At 46.8% G+C, this 23636-nt stretch overlaps 2 protein-coding genes across 3 annotated transcripts in view; one reads left to right on the forward strand and one right to left on the reverse strand.

Moving 5' to 3' along the window:
* Positions 1–943, forward strand: part of PPIL2 (peptidylprolyl isomerase like 2) — a 31614-nt gene extending 30671 nt beyond the window's left edge. The window contains exon 21 of the mRNA XM_060194589.1: positions 22–943. The gene's annotated coding sequence lies outside the window, so the exon portion shown is untranslated. The remainder of the gene's footprint in view (positions 1–21) is intronic.
* YPEL1 (yippee like 1) lies at positions 564–23354 on the reverse strand. Of its 2 annotated transcripts, XR_009550717.1 has the most exons (6): positions 23147–23354; positions 8781–9097; positions 6607–6650; positions 6025–6133; positions 3654–3865; positions 564–3565 (listed from the first exon to the last, which is right to left on the reverse strand). XR_009550717.1 is itself a non-coding variant. In XM_060194598.1 (5 exons), exons 2-5 carry the CDS (start codon positions 8895–8897, stop codon positions 3776–3778), a joined length of 360 nt encoding a protein of 119 aa, XP_060050581.1. In that variant the 5' UTR covers positions 8898–9097; positions 23147–23354; the 3' UTR covers positions 3546–3775. The 2 variants fall into 2 exon arrangements, 1 of the variants encoding a protein (XP_060050581.1); XM_060194598.1 differs by having other exon boundaries at positions 3546–3865.
* Between the last annotated feature and the right edge of the window lie 282 nt (positions 23355–23636).

The following is a 23636-nucleotide window of genomic DNA, read 5'->3' on the forward strand; positions in this document are numbered from 1 at the left end:
TTGCTTTTGTTCATTTTGCAGCTTGTGCCAGTCTGGCCTCCATTCTGACCTGGACACCACTACTTGGGCTCCCAAAGTGCCTCTGCAGGGAGGCGTGGGAAGTGTCACTGGCCACTCCATACACCAATGTCTGTCGTCCTGGGGTCACTCCCTCGAGCTCATCAACACTGAAATCTTTTAGGCTCCTTTTCCTGTGCTCTAAACCTCAAATTCACCAACAGGCCTCAGCTGCTGTCAATTCCACACTGCACCTCGACTCTCTTCCATCTCTGATGCTGAAATCCCAGCCTGGAGATTCTCTGCTTCTATCCAGGGAACTAACACCACAGGCACTGCAGCTTATTGGTCTACTACGTCATCTTGCTTTGGGCCCCTCCCTTCCCACCAGACTGAGAATGAGATCTGGGATTGAGAGTGACCTCCTAGGCCTCTACACTAGGCCTCCTCACGCTGTCTCTACTGCCACCCCTTCCAGCTAGATGTCAAATGCACTTGTGAAAGGCACATGGCAGAGGGTGTGCTGGTGGGCAGATAGATAAAGTCATGGCTTCTTGGAGGAAACATGACATTAGAAGCTTTATTTTGAAACCTCACACAGACAGGAAGGCCTGAGGCCTGAACACAGAGAGCTGAGAGACGTGAGAGTGGCTACCAGGCTGGCGCCACCAGACGAAGCTTCAGGTCAGCCCCGTGCTGCTGTCCACTATGTCCAGCCTCAACTCTCAGCAACACCGCCTGCTGAGGGAGGTTGCAGTGCCATGAGCTGCCTCACGTCGGGAAGACTGGCCTGCCCAGGGCCCTCCACAAGGAAAGCTTTCCATTTTTGTAGGTGGTTTGGGAGTTTAAATTGTAGGGTTTTTTTCTAGGTATTAAAACTACTTGGATACTGTTAAGTACCTGGTGGGGTTCATCAGGTAAATTAAAGAACTTTTGAAAAAATTCACATTTCTGATCCTAATATCTGACAGATGCCATCAAGAATAAGCATTAAGGTATAAAAATACTTTACATATTATATATAAAATGGCAGTAAAACAAAACCATGTTTCTAAATACTACACAAAAGGACACTACTACACAGTTGAGGTTAAATGCATTGTGAATCCTAGCATCACCTGCCCTTCTCAAAAAAAACATTTAAAATAAATAAATACTATAGGATGATAGTTACTTATGAATTTTAGAGGGTGGAACACTTAACACCTCACCAGCACATCTGGCTGAATCTTGAATATTCTTTGCTGAAGCCAGCTCATGGCCAGTTCATTTGGTTTCAAAAGGATCTTGGATTTTGGAGAAGACCAACAAAAATCAAAGGTCTGTTGGTATCAATTAAAAAAAATACAAAAGTCAGAAGACCACTTAATAAAAAGTTTTCAGTGCTATTACAAAAGACAATACAAAAAAAAAAAAAAAAAAAGTGCTCAGATTGAAAGAGCAGTTAACTTGCCCGGAACATAAAAAAAACTTCAAATAGAAGTTTCAGCATATACAAAAATGGGAAGAATTTTAGAGACCCTTCAGTTTATGTGAAGCACTGGAGCCTGCTGCCTGTGGTGCTCTGTGAGGTGTCTGGGCACAGCCCACACACCCTAAGTCCATGGGGAACCTCTGCATACCACCCAGGCTCGGGGAGGAACCAAGACGAGGGCAAAAGTCACAGGCCAAGTTTTCAGCTTCTAATATTCAGCCAAGGAAGATGTCTTCCAGTCCTTTCCAAGTTCTCCCTAAAGACAAACATTTGAAATGTTTGCCAGTGAAGGGCCTTCAGATTTCTCCTCATGGTGTGAGGGTATTGCCTCTCAGTGACTGCTCAGGGGGTCTGGAGGCTGCATAGCTGAACACCTTAGAAACAGACTGTGGGGATACCCTACATCTGCTGGAGTAGATGCAAGTTCAAAGACTTGCATACCGGACCTTCCTTTCACATGTGTATTCAGATGTGTATCAAGCAAGGGCTCCCTGTGCTCAGTCACACTGAGCACACTGTCAAGAGCAGGCAGCAACTGGGTCATGGGCGGAGATGGTGCCAAAGGGAAAGCCAGAGGTGTGCGCTAAGCCTGGCCCAGGTTGGGGCATGGGATCCTGGGAGGGACCCCCATTAGACCGGGATGTTCTCCATGTCCCAGCCAGTTCGCGCCACCAAACTGACCTTGTTTGAAGGCAGTTTCATAGCTGGCTTCAGGCTGAGAGATATTTGGGCACGTCTCCTCGCTCCCTACCCATCAGCACTGGTCTCTTGAGTCGCATGTTAATGACCACTGGAGACCACTGCAGATCCTTAGCAGGAGTTGGGACAGAACTCTGAAAACTAAAACTTACTGAGAATGTTTTTTTTGTCCTCTACTCTCTGAGTTAGTTCAACCCTGTGTTTAGTGCCCACTGACCAGGTAGAGGCATGGGTGGACTGAAACTTTAAAAATACACAGGGGCAGAGGAGACAGCATAATAAGCAAAAGACTCATGCCCGAAACACCAGAAGTCCCAGGTTCAATCTCCAGCAACATAAGTCAGAGCTAAGCAATGTTCTAGTTACAAACAAACAAACAAAAAACATGGCAAGCAACTGGAGAGAGAGCTGAGTGTTGGTAGGAGGCATGCCTTGCCATACGCGTGGCCTGGGGTCAAGTCCCTGGCACTGCCAGTGCAAGGAGCTGTAGCACAGGAATTTCTGTCACTGTAAGTGAATCAAAAAGCAGCCCAGGGGCAATGAAATTGCACATGCAGGAAACCCCGGCTCTTGAAAAAGGGAAAAATATAAAATACAGGATTGAGGATGCTGCACAGGCCCTGTGTCAGCGCAAGGACAAAGCCAGGAGTGAGTAGTCCAGCATAGCAGACCCTCTGACACAAAGCTCTTAAGCTCCTGTCTTGCAACACGAACCTTTTCTGAAAACATTTCCAAGTCAGCCAGCCCACCACAGGTGGGCTTTTTCCTGGTGGTTCTGACCTCTTCTACATACAAAAGATTTTCTTTTCAAGCTAATCAGTAGAAAAGGAAACCCAATTTTCCTGGATTCTGTTAACACTGAGTTGAGTGCATGGCTAACAGACCCATGAGCAGAGCCATAGTGGCCCTGCCCTTGGCTCAGGCTGCCTGCAGCCCCAGGAGCCTCAGTCTGTGAAGGCCAAGTTCATACTTTCTGGATAAGGAAGCTACTGACTCCAATCTATGAGATGTTCCAGCAGACACTTTTCTCTTTTTATAGCTTATCAATCAATATAATGATGTCAGTGGCATACTATTTTTAAATAACACTAGGGGGAAAAACACATTTTTGGTAAGTTGATTTCTTGACTTTGTAGATTCCTAAGTGAGCACAATGCCTGTACAGCTCATCTACAAGGGACATTGATCAAGCCAACTGTAGTTTTGTGAGTTAGGAAAAAGAGGTTACAGTACCTTCACTGTCAACACTCTTGGCTGAGACTTGCTCTCTGAAGAAGTTCTGCCCTACCGCCTTAGTTCTCTATTCAATATGAAAGTACAGCCATACGCTATCTGAAGAGCACAGGGTAAAGGAAGGCATTGACCAGACAAGTCATCAATTGGTTAATTCTTTCTCTAGAACATGAAAAGTTAGAAAAAGGTCATTGAAGTTTTCAGAAACAACCATGTACACAAAGAATACACAGACTGGAGGACACCTTACCCAAGTTAACAGTTGGGAGAGGCCAAGTGTGAATGAACTGCCATCCAGATGTTCCTAGGTTTCTGTGACATTTGCAGTCTCTTTCACAAAATAGTATTCAAAAGAGAACGGAAAGTCTCACTTTACTCCCAACCATTGTCTTTGATCATGTGGGCAAGCTCAATAATAAATTTTCCTTCCTTATATTTCTGACTGCTCTCAAACGCATGTTCCTTGAAAAGAAAGGAAAAGGAAAAAAAAAAGGTTTTAGAACAAAATGTTTCATTAATTTTTAAGAGACTTATTTTTATTCAAGATAGAGACAGAAGCAGAGAAAAGTGAATGAACCACAGCACTGAAGCTTCCTTCAATGTGGTGGGTGCTGGGCTCGAACCTGGGTTGAATTACTTCACTGGCCCTCAGTGTTCAATCTCATTACACTATTTATTGGTAAAGAAAGCAAATTTTTCTTTTAAAGTTTTTTTTATTCTCCCTTTTGTTGCCCTTGTTGTTTAACATTGTTGTGATTATTGATGGTGGTGGTGGATAGGACAGAGAGAAATGGAGAGAAGAGGGGGAAACGGGGAGAGAAAGATAGACACCTGCAGACCTGCTTCACCGCCTGTGAAGCGCCTCCCCTGCAGGTGGGGAGCCGGGGGCTCGAACCAGGATCCTTACACTGGGCTTTGTGCCACGTGCACTTAACCTGCTGCGCCACCACCCGACTCCCACAAGCAAATCTGTAGCTTCACATCTACTTAGATGTTCCCTGGGCCTAACACTTAAGCAGAATGTGTAGGCCAGCCTTGCTGGGCCCATCTCCATGCTGAAGGAAATCAATCAGAATGGCTGTAAGAGACTCCATACAAGATAGGCCCTACATGTCAAGAGTCTATGTACGCATGCCCATAACAGGTGCAAAGGTGCAGGTTTGCAGTTTTCAATAGGTAGGAGGTAGACTCCGGCGGAACTGGGGGGAGGAGAGAAGGGAAAAGGAGCACTGAAGTTTCCCACAAGTCACAAAGCAAAGGGAGGCCAGGCCTTGCTGGGGCTACAGACCATGGGCTGGTGGATGAGGGGCTGCTAGCGGAGGGTGGGATCTAGAGGCTCAGCTCAAAGTCTGGACAAGGGGCTGGGACAGAGGCCCATAGGTGGAGAGCTGCTCCTGTCTTTAAATCCCAAACAAGCCTTGGGCATCCATAGTGCCAGGGGCCACAGGGAGGTCTCCTGAGGCTACCACTGTAGTGGGATGTCACTGGCCACCCTGAGCCTCTACTGAGCACCCTCTGGATAGGAGAGAAAGCTCTTTCCCCTCAGAGAGCTTCCATGGAACAAGTTATCCATTGTGGGTGGTCACCCCTAGCCTGTGGATAATGTTGGCCCATATGACTACATCCACCTTTAACTGGTTCCAGAGACCGGGACCTCTGTGAATATGTCATATTTTTAGGGCGTTGGTGGCTAAAAAGGGAGCTCCTGCTTTGCAAGCCTCAAGGCCTGGCTTTAAGTCCAGTGCTGTCATGAACAAGCACTGCTCTGCTCACTAGTGTCTCATAAAATACATACATCTTGGGGCTGGGTGGTGCCCCCTCTAAAGTACATATTATCATAAATTAGGACCCAGGTTCAAGTCCCCAGTCCCCACCTAAAGGGAGGAAGTTTTCTAAGTGGTGGAGCAGTGCTGCAGTGTCTCTCCCTCCCTCTCCATCTTACCTTCCTCTCAACTTCTGTCCTATCAGATAAAAGGAAAGAAAAGCAAATGGCCACCAGAAGTGGTGGATGCATGATTTGCACCAAGCCCTAGTGATAACCCTGGTGGCAATACAAATAAACAAATGAATAAATCTTAATTGAGTCAAGGGAAGTAATACTTGAGGTGCTGGGGTTATAATGGTTACACTAAAAAAATTTTCATGCCTGAAACTCTTGAGGTTCTCAAGGTTCAATTCCCAGTATCACTATAAGCCAGAGCTGAACAGTGGTCTAGTTAAAAAAAAAAAAATTGAATATTTTTTAAAGAGGTTTTTTATTGTTGTAGCTATTATTGTTGTTGATGTTGTTGTTGGATAGGACAGAGAGAAATGGAGAGAGATGGGGAAGAAAGGGGGGGGGAAGACACCTGCAGACCTGTTTTACCGCTTGTGAAGCAACTCCCCTGCAGGTGGGGAGCCGGGGGCTTGAACCGGGATCCCTCCGCTGGTCCTTGCGCTTTGCACCACTGTGCGCTTAACCCACTGCGCTACAGCCCGACTCCCTGAATTTTTTTTTTTTAAACAAAATAGCTATCTTGAAAACGTATTCTGTGACCTGATTCATATCGTACTTCCAGGGGAATTCTGCTTCACAAATCAATGCTGTCCCTTCTCAACTGTTGAGCAGGAAGGTCACTCACGTATTTCCAGCCGAGCGTGGTTTTGCAGTTCTCACAGTAGATGTCTGCGACTGCGTGGAGACCAGTAAGAAGGACGCGCTCCTCTGCAGGGCCACAGCCCACATTCACCCTGCAGGAAGGAGGCAGGACACGGCATGTGCACCCCTTTCCTCACACTGACCCAGCAGCCCCACCACCACCCAGGGTGGCTTTGATAAAGCTTTCCTTCTCTTTCTTTTTAAAAATATCTTTAGTATTGGACAGAGACAGAGAAATTGAAAGGGAATGTGGGGTAGGAAGAGAGACCCTGCTTCACCACTTGTGAAGCTTCCTTCCTGCAGGTGGGGACCAGGAGCTTGAGCCCAGGTCCTTATTCACTGTAATGTATGTGCCACCACCTGGCTCCTACTCCTGTCTCTATCTGAAAAAGTCAGCCCTGAGTAGTAAAGTCTCAACAACCTAAACAAGCCGTCACACAGAATATGAGGGAAAAAAAAAGTCCAGACCACTGGTGAACTTGTTCACATACTCCAATTCTGAACAATGCATGTACAGAAACAACTATGACCTTCCATGGCGCATCTGCACAGCAGTGATACTCACACAGAATTGAAGAGGTAGGCTCGTCCCTGACTTCCCTGGAAGGACTGTAAGAATAAAAAAAGAGTCTTAAAAGATATGTTGTGATGAAAGATGAAAAGTTAACAGTGAGAATTACATTTTGGAACAAAAGTGGAGCAGTTTTTATTCATGGGCCTCAACATGAGGTGGCAACCAGAGGCCGCCCCTCCCTCCCTTACAGCCTCCTCCACCTAGGCCAGGGTCCTCAGCTCCCTACAGGTCCAGAAGCAGCTCAGCTAAGTCCTGCCTCAGACCTAATCTGATGGCTCTGCCATCCTTAAATTACCAGACCTGTTCACACTAAGCCTGCGTCGGAGAACACTGGAACTAGGTGCCCTTAGAGCCTCTATTTCTGACTTGAAACATTGAAGGGAAAGAGAAACCAAGAAGAGGGGCCAAGTGGTGATGAACCTGAGTAAGCGCACACATTACAGTACACAAGAATCAGGGTTCAAGCCCCTGGTCCCCACTTGCAGGGGCAAAAGCTCCATAAGAGGTGAAGCAGGGCTGCAGGTGTTTCTGTCCATCTCCCCCTTCACTCCTAACTTCTGTCTCTATTTTTTAAATATATGTTTATTTATTTATTCATGAGGATACGAGGAGAGAGAGAGAAAGAACCAGACATCACTCTGGTACATGTGCTTCCAGGGATTGAACTCAGGTCCTCATGCTTGAGAGTTTCATGCTTTATCCACTGCACCACCTCCTGGGCCACACTTCTGTCTCTATTTAAAAGAGAGAGTGGTCTGGGAGGTGGTGCACTGGCTAAGGCACTAGACTCTCAAGCATGAGGTTCTGAGTTCAATTCCCATTAGCACACGTACCAAGATTATGTCTGGTTCTTTCTCTCTCTCCTCCTATCTTTCTCATTAATAAATAAATCAAATATTTAAAAAATAAAAGAGAGAGAGTAGATACTTCTAAAGCTTTCTTATTTTATTATTTTGGATAGAGACAGAGAAAAAGAGAGGGAAGGGGGAGGTAAAGAGGGAAACACCTGCAACACTGTTTCACAGCACATGAAACTTTCCTCCCGCAGGTGGGGATGGGGGGGCTGGAACCTGGGTCCTTGAGCACTATAATGTGTATATTCAGCCAGGTGCTCCACCACTTGGTCCCTCTAAAGCCTTAATTTTAGCCATTTTAATTTCAATGATGTACAGAAATAGGACTGTTTACTTACCAGTGAATTACATTCCAGGTAGATAGATACTCTACTTAGAGCAGGGAAATAGCTCTCCCTTTACTATGTGCCAGGACCAGGGTTCAAGCCCCCGTGTCACTTGTAAGCACCATGCACAGGTGAAGGGGCTTCATCATGGCGTCTCTGTCCTTGTCTCTGTCCCTCTCTCCCTGTTTCTCTCCTTTTCTCTCTCTGTGTTTCTAAAATTGAAAAATAAATAAGTAAATAAAAAAGAACCTGCCTGGAGTGGTGGCAAGCAAGAAACCCTGATAGCAAAAAAAAAAAAAAGGGGGGGGTATTCTACTTGAATGAGATGAGAAATCTACACACAAAATTGCTTCGAGAGCGAGAGTTGAGAATTCACTTTGGGGTCCATGTGCCCTGGAAGGCAGCTGTGAAGGCTGGCCCGTGAGCACACTTTCCAGAGCAAGCACTTACTCAGTCACAGTGTGGACTGTGTCAAATGTTTTTCGCTGGTTGACTGTAAACATCTATGTGATAATAAAAACTTTGGCTCAATGAGGCAGCAGGGATGTCCCCCTACAGCTGGGAAGCTGCTCCCGCCTCACCCAGAGGGTCCCGAGCTTCCCTCCGGTACATTTTCTCAAAGATCCATGCCCCCTGGAGAGCCTCTTTGCTTCTTCTGAATCATTCTGATTTATGAGAATCTGCTAATTCACTTCTCCAAGCTCTCCCCACATATTCAGGAGCACCTCTGTTCCACGGGGCCTTCAGAGCGCTTCTCTTCGATGAGGGCATATGACTGACACCAGCAGTCAGAACAACTTCCTCTCAGATGGGTTGCAGAGTTCAAGGCCAGTGGTGACAATGTTATCACCCTTAAGCACAAATAAAGCTGTCATAAATGCTGCCCAGAGGCTCTAGCTCACATTAGGACAAGACTTGGGAAGCCACAGAAAGATGACGGTCAGCAGAGTGAGGGGAGCTCAGTGTCTGGACAACAACCACTTGCCTTGGAGATGAGCTCATCGTGATTGGCCAGGTGGGCTCTGCAGTGGACACAGCTATACGTCCTGTGACAGGTTGGCAGATAAGCCTGGAACGTCTTGGATTTTGTCATCTTCACCATCTCTGCCAGGCTCACCTCGCTCAGCTCAGGGCTGGCACAGGAAGAATTATGGCTGTGCTGGGCTCTCTGACAAAGGAAGCACTGTAGTATGCAAGCAAGAGCCGTTGTTGTTCAGAGGGCGTGTGGCACTGTCCACACAGATCCAGTGAGTGAAATGTGTCACTGTCTACACAGCTGGAATGAGGGGAAAATGTCACAACCTGTCAAAAAATGGAGACAAAATCATGAGTTATGGAGAGAAGGAAATTGATCATGGTGGATGCAGCAGGAGCAATGAGGCAGAGGGCAAGACTGGATCTAACTGAAAAAAGCCCACTCTCCATATACTTATTTGCATACAGTATTAATACTCAGTCACCATCTACAGCTAGTTGGAAGTGGCAGGTAAATTACTTTCACAGACAAGTAATCTGAGCAAAATACATGACTACTCTGGAACCGCATGTGACTTCAGGAAGCAAGAAGGACACAAGCTGCTGGCAAGACTGCTGTCTGAGGCCAGCACTGAAGGCATCTTGCTCCCACTCACAAAATTAATGACTCAAAGCACTATGACAGTTAGGTACATGTGTGATAAACCCAGTTAATTTTTTTTTTTTAAGATTTTACTTATTGAAGAATGATTGTATTTTATTACATGTAGTATTTTACTACATGAAGAATGGTTGACAGAGAGAGAAAGAACCAGATGTCACTCTGCTACATATGCTGCTGGGGATTGAATTACAGATCTCGAATTTAAAGAGTCCAGTGCTTCATCCACTGCACCACCTCCAGTTTTGATCTTTAAGAAATTCTGGGGGGGTCGGGCGGTAGTGTAGCGAGCGGGCTAAGCGTACGTGGCACAAAGCGCAAGGACCTGTGTAAGGATACCAGTTCAAGTCCCCGGCTCCCCACCTGCAGGGGAGTCACTTCACAGGCAGTGAAGCAGGTCTGCAGGTGTCTGTCTTTCTCTCCCCCTCTGTCTTCCCCTCCTCTCTCCGTTTCTCTGTCCTACCCAACAACGAATGACATCAACAACAATAATGACCACAATAAGGCTACAATAACAAGGGCAACAAAAGGGGGGGGAAGGTCTCCAGGAGCAGTGGATTCATGGTGCAGGCACCGAGCTCCAGCAATAACCCTGGAGGCAAAAAAAAAAATTTGGGGGGCCAGGTGGTGGTGCACCAGTTTGAGCACATGTGTTACAATGCACAAGGACCTAGGTTCAAGCCCCCCAGTCCCCACCTGCAGGGGAAAAGCTTAACAAGTGGTGAAGCAGTGCTGCAGGTGTCTCTCTGTCTCTCACCCTCTCAACCCCTCCCTTCCCTCTCAATTTCTAACTGTCTATATCCAATAAATACAGATAATTTAAATTTTTTTTTTTAATTCTGTATCCGTCAAAAAAGAAATCCTCCTACATGGTAGAGTGATTTTTGACAAGGGGACCCAGACCACTTGATGTGAGAAAGGACATACTTTTCCAACAAATGGTACTGGGAAAACTGTATATCATATGCTAGGGTAGGGGGGATGTTTTAAATATTCAAAAGGGATGGGAGAATTTCTGCTCAACAGAACGACTTCTCAAGTACAATGGAGCCCAGGCAGCAGCAGGCTTGACTCGGATCTGAAAGATATTAACTGCTATCCCAGAATTCCACAGTCTGTAATATTATCTTTCAAGAATTTAGGAAATGACGTTTCTCAGACAACTATCAAGTCTGATTTCAGCAAAATGTCACAGAGCAAGCTCAAGGATATGCTTCAAACAGAGCAAAATCAACACACGATAAAATGTAATGTAAAGGGAGTCGGGCTGTAGTGCAGCGGGTTAAGCGCAGGTGGCGCAAAGCACAAGGACCGACATAAGGATCCCAGTTCGAACCCCGGCTCCCCACCTGCAGGGGAGTTGCTTCACAGGCGGTGAAGCAGGTCTGCAGGTGTCTATCTTTCTCTCCTCCTCTCTGTCTTCCCCTCCTCTCTCCATTTCTCTCTGTCCTATCCAACAACGACAACAACAATAATAACTACAACAATAAAACAACAAGGGCAACAAAAGGGAATAAATACAATAAATATTTAAAAAAATTAAAAAAAATTAAAAAATAAAAATGTAATGTAAACAAAGCTGATAAAAAGGGGTAAACAGAATGATGTCTTAAAGTTTTAAAAAGATCAACTGTAGTACTTGAACAAGTACTCACTATAATACAGTAATTCAGAATAAAGACTGAAAAATTTCTAGAGTTCCAATATCAAAATGAACATTAACTTTATTAAATGGTAAATTTAGGATAAATGTGATTTTTTTTCTTTTTTTTTTCTGCCACCAGGATTATCACTAGGGCTCATTGTTTGCACTTTTAAAAATATTTTTTAATTTGTTTATTATTGAATAGAGACAGAGGGAGGAAGAAAGGGAGAGAGACAAAGAGCTATCCGCAGCCCTGTTTTACCATTCCTGAAGCTTTCCCCCTGCAGGTGGGGACTGGGGACTTGAGCCTGGGTCCTTGCAAAAAGTCTTTTTTTTTTTTTTTCTTTTTATCAGAGTACTTACTGCTCAGCTCTGGCTTATGGTGGTATGGGGGGGGCTGAACCTGGGACTTTGAAGCCTCAGGCATGAGTCTCCTTACATAACCATTATGCTATCTCCCCTACCCTACTGCCAGCACTTTGAATTCACCATTTTTTCTGTTTCCCTTTCTCCCTCCCTTTCTTTCTTTCATCTTATTTGACAGGACAAAGGGAAATCGAGAGGGGAGGGGAAGAGAGATAGAAACGCCTGCAGACCTGCTTAACTACTCAGTAAGTGTTCCCCCTGCAGGTGGGGAACAAGGACTTGAATCCAGTCCTTATGCATGATGGTATGTGAGCTTAACCAGGTGTGCCACCTCCTGCCTTGCCCCCACTGTAATTTCCTATGACATATCAGAACAAAAGTGTATGTAACGTCTAAACCTATAAAGGAATGACAAACTGACAGTATAAAGGATGTAAGAAAGAAGAGGTAAACACAATAGAAAAAATAAGATTTAAACCCAAATATAAGAACAGGGAGATGAGTCAGTGGGTCCAAACAAACACCTCACCAGCCCTGAGGCTCTGAGCTTGACCTACATGAACAACACTCAACAGAACCTGAGGCCTCAGAGCTGCAGGCATGGAAGTCTTTTGCACAGCCAGTATGCTGTTTCTCTAGCCCTTCTTTTCTCTTCTTTTTTTTTTTTTTTGCCTCCAGAGTTATTGCTGGGGCTCAGTGCCTGCACTACAAATCCACTGCTCCTAGAGGCTATTTTTCCCCTTTTGTTGCTCTTGTTGTTTATTGTTGTTGCATAGGACAGAGAGAAATGGAGAGAGGAGGGTAAGACAGAGGGGGAGAGAAAGACAGACACCTGCAAACCTGCTTCACCTCTTGTGAAGCGACCCCACTGAAGGTGGGGAGCCAGGGGCTCGAACCAGGATCCTTAAGGTGGTCCTTGCACTTTGCACCTTGCACTTTGCGCCACTGCGCTACCGCCCACCCCACCCCACCCCCCACTTTTTTCCTTTTACAATTGATTTTATTATTTTATTATGAGTGAGTGGTGACTAATAGAACTGACAGTACAGCTGCAGAGATAACTAATCTGTAGAGCAGAGGGCTCACTTGGCTAAGACCCTAGTACTCTGTATGCTCTGGCCGAGCGGTACTTTGGTCTGTCTAGCAGTCTATAGCTCATGAAAACTAAAGAGTAGGGGGCTGGGTGGTAGTCCAGTGGGGTAAGCGCAAATGGCGTGAAGCACGAGGACCGACTCAAGGATCCCAGTTTGAGCCCCCAGCTCCCCACCTGCAGGGAGGTCTCTTCACAGGCGGTGAAGCAGGTCTGCAGGTGTCCATCTTTCTCTCCCCCTCTCTATCTTCCCCTCCTCTCTCTCATTTCTCTCTGTCCTATCCAACAGCAGCAGCAATGGCAACAATAACAATAAGGGCAACAAAGTGGGGGAAATGGCCTCTAGGAGCAGTGGGTTTCAGTGCAGGCACCAAGCCCCAGTGATAACTGTGGAGGCAAAAAATAAACAAATAAATAAATAATAAGAGCACACGTATCACCATATGTGTGGACCTGGGTCCAATTTCCTGGCCCCCACCTTCAGGAGGAAGCTTCACAAGTAGGAGAGCAGTGCTGCATGTGTCTCTCTTGTCTACCTCTCCATCTCTCTCTGTCCTTCAACCTCTATCACAATACATACCTCCAGGCATGGCAGAGTCATGCAAGCATCAGGTTCCAGTCACATAAAATAAATAACAGATTGTGGGGGCCAAAACAAAACAAGGCCCGCCAGTGCGCTGGTAAGAGTGGGAAGGAGTCTGAAGTTCACTCAAGTAGTGCTCTTGTGAAATTCTTTCATATACAATAAAATAAAATTTAAAAAGAAAAAAGGGCTAGAGAGACAGCATAATGGCTGTGCAAAAGACTTTCATGCCTGCAGCAATGAAGTCCCAGGTTCAGTCCCCAGTACCGCCTTAAGCCAGAGCTGAGCAGTGCTCTGTTGTGTGTCCTTCTTTCTTTCTTGTTAAAATAAAATTAAGGAAAAAAGGAAAAACCTAGCCTAGGGAAGGGCAAAGTGGAAACCCTCAAGTCTGAGGTCCTGAGCTCAATCTCTTGCATCAAATACACTAAAATGGTGCTCTGGTCCTAACTAGTAAATACATCTAAAAAAAGAAAAAAGTAGGAGAGAATAAATAATAGCTATCCAAAAAGGAAATGTGGGGAGGAGTTGGGAGGTAGCCCACCTGACAGTGCACTTCCCATGCACAAGGCCCCTGGTTCAAGCACCTGCACAGGGAACTTCATGAGTGGGGTGCTCTGATGTCTCTTTATCTCTGTCTCTCAAGCTTTATCTAAAAAACAAACAAAAAAGAGTCCTCTAGGAGTGGTGGGATTACACTGTAGCAAAAACCTTGGCAGGCAAAAAGAAGGGAAAATGAGGATTGGGACCTTACCATGTCTGAGATGCTGGGTTTGATTTCCAGCACCACACGGCAGGGAGGGAGGGAGAGACAGAGAAAGAGAGAGAACATGTGCATGTGCCATGATGAGAGGTGTGCTTTGGGGTCTCTCCTCTAAAATATCTAGACAGATCCTGAGCACCATCGCAAGCCAGAGTGAAGCAGTGCTCTGTTCTCTTTCCTTATATTTTTCTCATTAAAATAAATATATTAAAATATATAGAGTAAAAAACTGGGTGGCCCCAGAGTTGAACTTGCACTTCAGGGGCACTGAGCTCAATCCCCAGCATCCTATGTGCCACTGTGATGCTCCAGTTCTCCCCTCACTCATTACCATGTTGTTACTGGGGTTCAGTGCTTGCAAGAACACCACCACCACCACCACCACATCTAGTGACTTTTCTTCCCTCTTTCTTTCCCCTAGAAAGACAGAGAGAAATGGAAGAGTGGTACTCTGCTGTATCTCTTCCTCATTCTCTCTCTCCCCAGCTCTCACTGTTTGAAATGTAAAAGGACAGAGGGGATGGAACTCAGGATCTACTGCTTGGGAGTCCAGTGCTTTATCTAGTGTGCCACCTCCTGGACCACTTAAAAAAATTTTTTTAAAGACTTAGAGAGGAGGAGAAAGAGAACCATAGTGTCACTCTGGCATATACAATGCCAGAGACTGAACTTGGGGGCTGCATGCTTGAAAGAGCCCAACATATTATCCATTGGCCACCTCCCAGGTGGCCCAAAAGTAATTTTTAATTAAAAGTAATTCAAATATAAATCCAGAAATAAGGTAGATGTGTATTTATGTGCATGTATCAGGGAAAGAGAAATAGTGTTAAAAGTTATCCTAGAAGTATCTATAGGGGTGAAAAAATTTTTCCTCAACCCTTTTTTTTTAAAGATACAGAGAGGGAGGGGAGAAGGGTGGGGAAAAGAGAGTGAAGGGAGAGAGAGGGACCACAGCACCAAAGCTTGCTCCAATGCAGTGGGGGCCAGGCTTGCACTCAGATGGTATACATATAGCAAAGCGGCACACTATCCAAATGAGCTATTTTGCGGGCCCTTAGCCTTCCTTTTTTTATATTTATTTATTTATTTATTTAGCCCCCAGGGTTATTGCCGGGGCTCCCATGCCTGCACCACAAATCCATTGCTCCTGGAGACCATTTCCCCCCCTTTTTGTTGCCAGTGTTGTTCCATCATTGTTGTGGTTGTTATTATCATTGTTGTTGTTGCTGTTGCTATCGTTGGATAGGACAGACAGAAATGGAGAGAGGAGGGGAAGACAGAGGGGGGAGAGAAAGACAGACACCTGCAGACCTGCTTCACCACCTGTGAAGCGACTCCCCTGCAGGTGGGGAGCCAGGGGCTCCAACCGGGATCCTTATGCTGGTCCTTGTGCTTTTGCTTAACCCGCTGCGCTATCGCCCTAGCCTTCTTAAAAGTTCCTGACTGGGTCTAAAAGTTAAACTGACTAAGATTGGCAGGAGAAAAGCATACAGTTTTTTATGTACTTGGGAACCTTCACATGAGAAAGATCTGAAGAAATAAACAATTTGCAAAGCTTTTACGCATAATGGTTAGACAAAAATCTTCCAAGCCTGAGGTTCCAAGGTTCAAGGTTCAATACCTGGCACCTCTATAAGACAGAGCTGAACAGTGCTGTGATAAAAACTCATTAGTGGTTGACAAGTCAAGGGGATTAGGTTCGGGTAGTCAATGGTGAACAAGTACCGTGGGCCTAGAAGATAGCTCACTCAGCACACACTTTACCATGAGTTAGAACCTGGGTTCAAGCCAGAAGCACAAGAGCACCTCAGTAGAGCACACACTTTACCATGAGTTAGAACCTGGGTTCAAGCCAGAAGCACAAGAGCACCTCAGTAGAGCACACACTTTACCATGAGTTAGAACCTGGGTTCAAGCCAGAAGCACAAGAGCACCGTACACAGGGAAGCTTCACAGACGATGGATACTTCTATGGTGTGTGGTGTCTCTCCTTTCGTTCCTTCTATTTCTCTGTCAGGCATTGAAAGGAGGGAGGGGGAGTCGGCGGTAGTGCAGCTGTAAGCGTAAGCCCCCCCCCCCCCCCGCAGGGGAGTTGCTTCATAGACGGTGAAGCAGGTCTGCAGGTGTCTATCTTTCTCTCCCCCCGTCTTCCCCTTCTCTCTCCATTTCTCGCTGTCCTATCCAACAATGACAACATCAATAATAACTACAACAATAAAACAACAAGGGCAACAGAAGGGAATACATAAATAAATATTTTTTAAAAATCACAGAGCTCTGAAGGTGCTCTTGTTATTTATCTTGTTGTTGAGTCTGGCAAGCTCTTTATATATGTTGGTTATTAAACTCTTATCTGATGTATGACATGTAAAGATCTTCTCCCATTCTGTGAGGGGTCTCTTGGTTTGGGTAGTGGTTTCTTTTGCTGTGAAGAAGCTTTTTAATTTGATGTAGTCCCATAGGTTTATACTTGCCTTAGTCGTCTTTGTAATTGGATTCGTTTCGTTGAAGATGTCTTTGAAATTTATGTGGAAAAGAGTTCTGCCAGTATTTTCCTCTAAGTATCTGATAGTTTGTGTTCTAACATCCAAGTCCTTGATCCACTTGGAATTTACTTTTGTATTTGGTGAAATACAGTGGTTCGGTTTCATTCTTCTGCATGTTTCAACCCATTGTTTCCAACACCATTTGTTGAAGAGACTCTGCTTTCCCCATTTAATAGTCTGGGCCCCTTTGTCAAAGAGTAGATGTCCATAGGTGTGGGGGCTCACCATATTTATTTTTTTCTCTCTCTTTTTTAAAATATTTATTTATTCCCATTTGTTGCCCTTGTTTTTTTATTGTTGTAGTTATTGTTGTTGTTGCAGATGTCGTCGTTGGATAGGACAGAAAGAAATGGAGAGAGGAGGGGAAGACAGAGAGGGGGAGAGAAAGATAAACACCTGCAGACCTGCTTCACCGCCTGTGAAGCGACTCCCCTGCAGGTGGGGAGCCAGGGGCTCAACCCGGGATCCTTGTGCCGGTCCTTGTGCTTTGCACCACGTGCGCTTAACCTGCTGCACTACCGCCCGACTCCCCCTCTCTCAATTTCTATCTATTAAATAAAAAAAGAAAAATAAGTGGTTGCCAGTAGCAATGAATTTGCTGTGTAGGCACTGAGATCCAGAGATAACCCTGGTGGCAATAAAATAAAGGAGGAGGAGGGTGTAATTAGCCCCTTTGTGCAGACAGGGAAACTGAGTCCTGATGCCCAAAGACATTAACCAGCTTACCAAGGTTTCACAGCTAATAAGCTATGGAACTGGCTCAAAGACAAAGTTCACATTCAGAACCATTATGCCTGTAGACACATGAAAAGATGTGTGATTTGCACTCACAGGTGCAAATTAGAGGCATGCTGGAGAGTCGTGAGACACTGTCACAGTCATGCAGAAATTTCACAACTTGAGCAGTGTTCCGATGGAAAATAATTAAAGGCATGCTGGCAGGCGAAGATGAAAAGTTGTTGACTTGCAGAATGAACAGAATAGCTTGTGAGGGAGCTCAGCAAGCAGAGCATAGGACCAGCACATGTAAGGCCCCAGATCCAAGGCCCCAGCACTGGAATGATGGAATCAAATGGTCATCCAGCCTCTCTCCTGCTCTCATGAAGTACATAAACTTTTTATAAACTTTTTAAAAATACAGACACTACTAGAGGCCAGGGTAGGCGGCAATGAGGCATGTTATCAACTCACATCCTGGACCAGGAATACAAAATAACTAGATAAAGATTTGTTACAATATCACCTGCAGTAGCAACTACCTAGAATCCACATCCAGCCTAGGAAGAGAAACTGGCTAAATGTACCAGTAGATGCGGGTCCGAAATATTTCCACCAGGAGCAAGAAAGGCAGGGAAGGGGCCTTCCAACAGCTTTAATGTCAAGTGGTGGGATGATTCAGACACACCCGGTGTGAGCACACACAGGTGCGGCAAGGTCCAGAGAATAATGGCACAGGGACACTGTCTCGGGCAATCCTGGCCTCCCTCACACATGCACACTGACTGTGACCTGGGTTGCAGGACAAAATCCTCTTCTCCATGGTGCAGGGGCTGCAGCCTTGCTGAAGCACTGTGCCCTGGTAGGTATAAGGAGCTTTCCTGCATAGCTGCTCTCTGGGCAGGACCCTCCCCTGACCCAAAGCCCTGGTAAGCTCCCACCTAGCCCTGTCTCTCCAAGGAAGCGGAGAGGCTGTGTGCCTCCACCACCCAGGGGCCCAGGAACCTCTCACTCCCACCCCGGCTCTCAGCTGCCTCCCACGAAACTATTGAGTAATGTGATTGCTCAGGGCTGTCTTCCTCAAGAACCTGCACGATAGGTTCTCTGCTTATTTCTCCCACTAGCAGCCATGGGACTCATCCTTGCAGAGGCTCACTGCCAACAAGAAGGGAAAAAAACCACAGGGTACATATTCAACTCTGCCTTTCTTGCCAGTCAGAAGGGGGAGGGGGGAGCTAGGCCTTATAGACTGGATTGAAGCAGGAGGAAAGAATTTGGGAATCTTAAACTATCAGTTTCATTAATTCTATGCTAAATATTGGGTTGTCAGAAAAATCATGAAGCATTTTTGCATAGAAAAACAGAAAAATACATCATGACTTTTCCAACAACCCAATAAAACATAGTCAAGCAACTCAGAGAAGTGGCACAGTGGTTAGAATGCTGAGACTAGGGTAGTGTTAGATAGCATAATGGTTATGCAAGGAGACTTTCATACTGGAGGTTCCAAAGTCCCAGATTCAATTCCCTACACTACCATCAACCAGAGCTGAGCAGTGCTCTGGTAAGAAAGAGAAAAAAAAAAAGGGAGTCGGACAGTAGTGCATTGGGTTAAGCGCATGTGGCGCAAAGCACAAAGACTAGCGTTAGGACCCTGGTTCGAGTCCCTGGCTCCTCACCTGCAGGGGAGTTGCTTCACAGGCGGTGAAGCAGGTCTGCAGGTATCTATCTTTCTCGCTCCCTCCTCTCTCTAGTTCTCTGTCCTATCCAACAACTATGACATCAATAACAACAATAACTACAACAATTTTAAAAAAAGGACAACAAAAGGGAAAAAAAAAAAAGACTACTGAGTCTAGAAGCATGAAGCCAACCTCAATCCCCTGCACCACATGTGCTAGAGTGATGCTCTGGTTCTCTATCATTACGAAATGAGGAAATACAAAACTAATAATGGGTTATAGAATACACGTTACCATGCATGAGGACCAGGTTCAAGCCCATATTCCCATCTGCAAGGGGAAGAGTGAAGCAGGGCTGCAGATGTTTCTCTCCTCTCCCCCTCTCATTTTCTGTCTCTATTAGAAAAAGGGGGGGGGCACTGAGAGCAGTGGATTCATTGTGCAGACTAAGCCTCAGCAATAACCCTGGAAGCAATAAAAACAAACAAGACTCAAGGGCCCTGTGTTGGGCAAGGGTTGAGAAGCAGTAGGACACAACAGAGAATCAGAAAGGGTGCGTGTGGTGGTCAACACTCAGGGAGTATGGTCACTGGGAAGGTACCAAGAGGGGTGGGGGCCAAAGTGTCAGTTAAGGGAACACAGAGCTGAAGCTGGGAACTAACTCAAACTGAGCCAAAGAAACAAACAGTGTCACCTTGTCTGTAAAACAGGTCTAAGGTGTGATTCACAAGGTGTTCCAGAGAATAACACAAGAGCCTATCCTTGTTATAAAGCAGAAAGGGACATGCTCCTCTCAGTATTTTCACACATCCCCCCACCCCCACCCACCCCCGCTGCTGAGAATTCTGGTCCTGGGGCTGGGGTGCAAGGTGCTAGAGTAGGGGGCTCTTCCCAGGGTGGAGGTGATAGTGGTGTCTCCAGGATCTCCATTCTACTATCAGAGGGCACTTTTTAAAAAAGATTTTATTTATTCATGAGAAAGATAGGAGAAAGAAAAAGAACCAGACATCACTCTGCTACATGTGCTGCCAGGGATTGATCTTAGGACCTCACGCTTGAGAGTCCAGTGCTTTATCTACTATGCCACCTCCTGGACCATGAGGGCAAGTTTTCAACAGTGTTCTGATTTCTCTCACTGGACAGTGGTGGTGGGGTGACAACTCCTATCCCAAAGTCAAAGCAATGCTTTCTCAGAACCCTCAATCCTCCACTCTTGGAGTTCAGAGCTTTCTCCAATCTCCCTTTACATTCCCATTCCTTAAGATTTCACTGATCTGATCTTACTACTGTTTTAAAATGATTTATTTATTTTTATTGCCACCAGAGTTATTGCTGGGGCTTGGTGCTGGCACTACAGATCTACTGCTCCTGGTGACCCTTTAAAATTTTTTTTTAATTTACCTACTATTGGATAGAGACAGAGAAATTGAGAGAGGAGAGGAAGATTAGGAGGGAAAGAAACAGAGAGACATCTGCAGCCCTGCTTCACGACTCATGAAGTTCTCCCCCAGGGACCAGAGGCTTAAACCTGGATCCTTCGGAGCCAGGTGGTGGCGCAACTGGGTGAGCACACACATTACAGTGTGTAAGGACTCGGATTCAAGTCCCTGGTCCCCACCTGCAGGAGGAAAGCTTCACAAGTGGTGAAGCAGGGCTGCAAGTTTCTCTCTGTCTCTCCCTCTCTCAATCTCCCCCTCTCCTCTTAATTTCTCTCTGTCTCTATCCAATAATAAATAAATAAAAAAAAAACATGGATCCTTGTGCACTATAATGCGTGCACTTCACCAGGTCTTCCAACACCTGGTGTCCACTTTTTCTAATTTTGATTAGATAGGACAGAGAAAAATCAAGAGAAGACAGAGAGAGAGGGAGAGAAAGGAAAATAAAAAAAAGTCTGCTCATGAAGCAGACTCCCTGTAGGTGGGGATTAGGGGCACAAACCCTGGTCCTTGCTCTTGGTAATATGTGCACTTAACCCAATGTGCCACAGCCCGGTCCCATTTTAAAATGTTTAGAGTGGAAGACATAGCATAATAGTCATAAAAAAAGACTTTCATGCTTGAGGCTCTGAGGCCCCAGATTCTTTCCTCAGCACCATCATATCAGTGATATCAGTGCTCTGATATCTGTGTGTATCTGTCACTGACAAATAATAAAATATTAAGAGAAAGAAACAATGATAAAACATTTGGGGCTGGGAAAGAGCTCACCTAGTAGAATGTACCTGACTATGCACGAAGCCCTGGATTTGAGCCCTGGCTCCATACATGAGTTCTATGAGAGAGAGAGAGAGAGAGAGAGAGAGAGAGAGGGAGAGAGAGAATGCTTTCCTATCTTTCTCCTCCCTCCCTCTTAATAAAACATTGTTTTAAAATTTAAAGAATCGGGGGTCGGGTGGTAGCAGAGTGAGTTAAACACATATGGCATGAAGCGCAAGGACCGGCGTAAGGATCCCAGTTAGAGCCCCGACTCCTCACCTACAGGGAAGTTGCTTCACAGGCGGTGAAGCAGGTCTGCAGGTGTCTGTCTTCCTCTTCCCCTCTGTCTTCCCCTCCTTTCCATCTCTCTGTCCTATCTAGCAACGATGACATCATCAACAACAATAATTACAACAACAATGAAACAACAAGGGCAACAAAAGGAAAAATAAATAATAAATTTTTTTAAAAAATCTGGTGCCTCAGGAATGGAAAAAAAAGTCTGTTGGTAATTGATGGAGGTATTATTACCCTGTTTATGTTACTTTCTTTTTAAAGAACAGTTTCAAATTTTATTATAATAGAGCCATGGGGGGGTGTGAGGGAGAGAGAGAGAGAGACACTTGGAACAGAACTCCACTGCTTGTGAAGCTTCCTCTCAGCAAGGGGACTTGAACCCTCATCCTCAGGTATGGTAACGTGCACTCTGATCAGGCACGCCACTACCCATCCATCTCTTTTAAATATTTATTTATGAGAAAGAGAGCACCAGAGCATCACTCTGGCACATGCAATGAATGCCAGGAATCAAATTTAGGAGTTAATCAAACTTAAGAGTCCAACACCTTATGTGTCCATTACCCCCACCCCCCCAGGTGGCAAGATTTTTTAAAAAATGACTCTTTAAAAGATGTTATTATTTATTGGATATAGAGGGAGAAATCAAGAAGGAAGAAGATAAAAACAGAAAGACATCTGCAGAACTGCTTTCCCCCTGCAGGTGGGGGTCAGGGGCTTGAAGCGGGTCCTTGCATATTGTAACTTGTATCCTGAACCCGATGTGCCACTGCCCCACCCCTGTGCTATATGGCTGTGCAGGACATGCTCTTGCCTTGTACTAATTTTCAGCACTTCCCACAAGGAGAAGACACACTGGGCCTGAGGGATGCCAGGCAGGGAGCAGCCGGACCCTGGGACTCCTGGTACTGGCAGTACCCACTGGTGCCACAGAGTGACTGTAAAGGCTCCTCGGCACTAAGATCCAGGATCACCCCCAGCACTAGGACAGGGCAGGGACCCAACAAGTCTGTGTCCCATCTGCTGGAATGGAGCCGAGACCCGGGAACACAGGTGAACAGAATGAAGGGATGACCCAGAGCAGGTAAGCCTCGTCTGGAGGCCCCGACGGGTGCTTGGGATGAATAACAAAATCAGCAAGTGTTTGGGGATAGAAAGAGAAGGATGAGGGGCCCGGAGGTGGCGCACCTGGTTAAGCGCGCAGTTACAGGGCGCAAGGCCCCAGGTTCAAGCCTCTGGTCCCCGCCTGCAGGGGGAAAGCTTCACAGGGCTGAGGGTCTCTGTCTCTCTCCCATAAAAAAAAAAAAAAAAAAAAGACAAATTAAAAGGAAGGGAGAGGGAGGAGTGACAAATGATGGAAACAGAAAAGGCTTGGAGTGGGGGACCCAGAAACCAGCCTGAAACGAGATCCCAGGCCGGGCGCAGGCAGGCCCGGGGGCGGCAGCTCGGCGGAGCCACAAGTGGGGAAGCAAAGCGGGGGCGACTTATTCTTGTCGGAGCCCCGACGGGGGCGACCTGGGAACATTCCTGCGGCTGACGGCGGCGCCGGGGGAACCTGCGACCCGGAGCCTCGGGCAGGAGGGTCTCTCTGCACAACCACGAAGCTGTTTCCCTGCTTGCTTGCTTGCTCTCTCTCCCTCTCTCTTTCTCTCCTTCCTTCCTTCCTTTTGCTCCCAAGAAGGAAGAGCCTTTCTATCATCGGGCTTCGACTTTCTGGAAACGTCCGGCAGCTGGGACGGGGGGTCGAGGCGGGAACAAAGCTGCACCCCCCGCCCCGGGGCCCAACAGGTGCCCCCGCCCCGCCCGCAGCGCCCAGGCCGCCGCTACTCACTGCCGCTCGGCGGTGCGCGCCCCCGCCCGCAGCGCCCATCCGGCCCGGGCCTCGGTCGGCGCGGGCTCGGCTCTCAGGGGGCCCCGGTGGGGCCCGGGCCGCGCTGCGGCCGTTGGCGCCCGGGCAGGGCACGAGGCATCCTCCCGCCGCCGCCCCGCGGGCCGCCAGCCCTTTGTTTTGGAGCCGCGGCCCCGCCGCGCCGCCGTTAACGGCCTCGGAGGCGATGCCGGCCAATCAGCGCGCCGCACCGCCCCTAGACCCGCCCCCCGAGGCCCCGCCCCTGGGGCTCGCCCCCAGAGGCTCGGCCTGCTGGCTGGCGGCGGGCGGGGCGGGGCCACACGTGCCGAGGGGCGCGCCACGCTCCCATTGGTCATACTGCCGAGCGCGGCCTCGGACCCAGCCTATGGGAGCCAAGGGATGCTGGGGGGCGAGGCCCGCGGGAGGAGGCGGGGTTTTAACGGGGAGCGCGCGCGCAAGCGCAGGTTTGGCG

This window comes from Erinaceus europaeus, chromosome 1 (assembly GCF_950295315.1).
Source record: "Erinaceus europaeus chromosome 1, mEriEur2.1, whole genome shotgun sequence".
Taxonomy (NCBI): Eukaryota; Metazoa; Chordata; class Mammalia; order Eulipotyphla; family Erinaceidae; genus Erinaceus; species Erinaceus europaeus.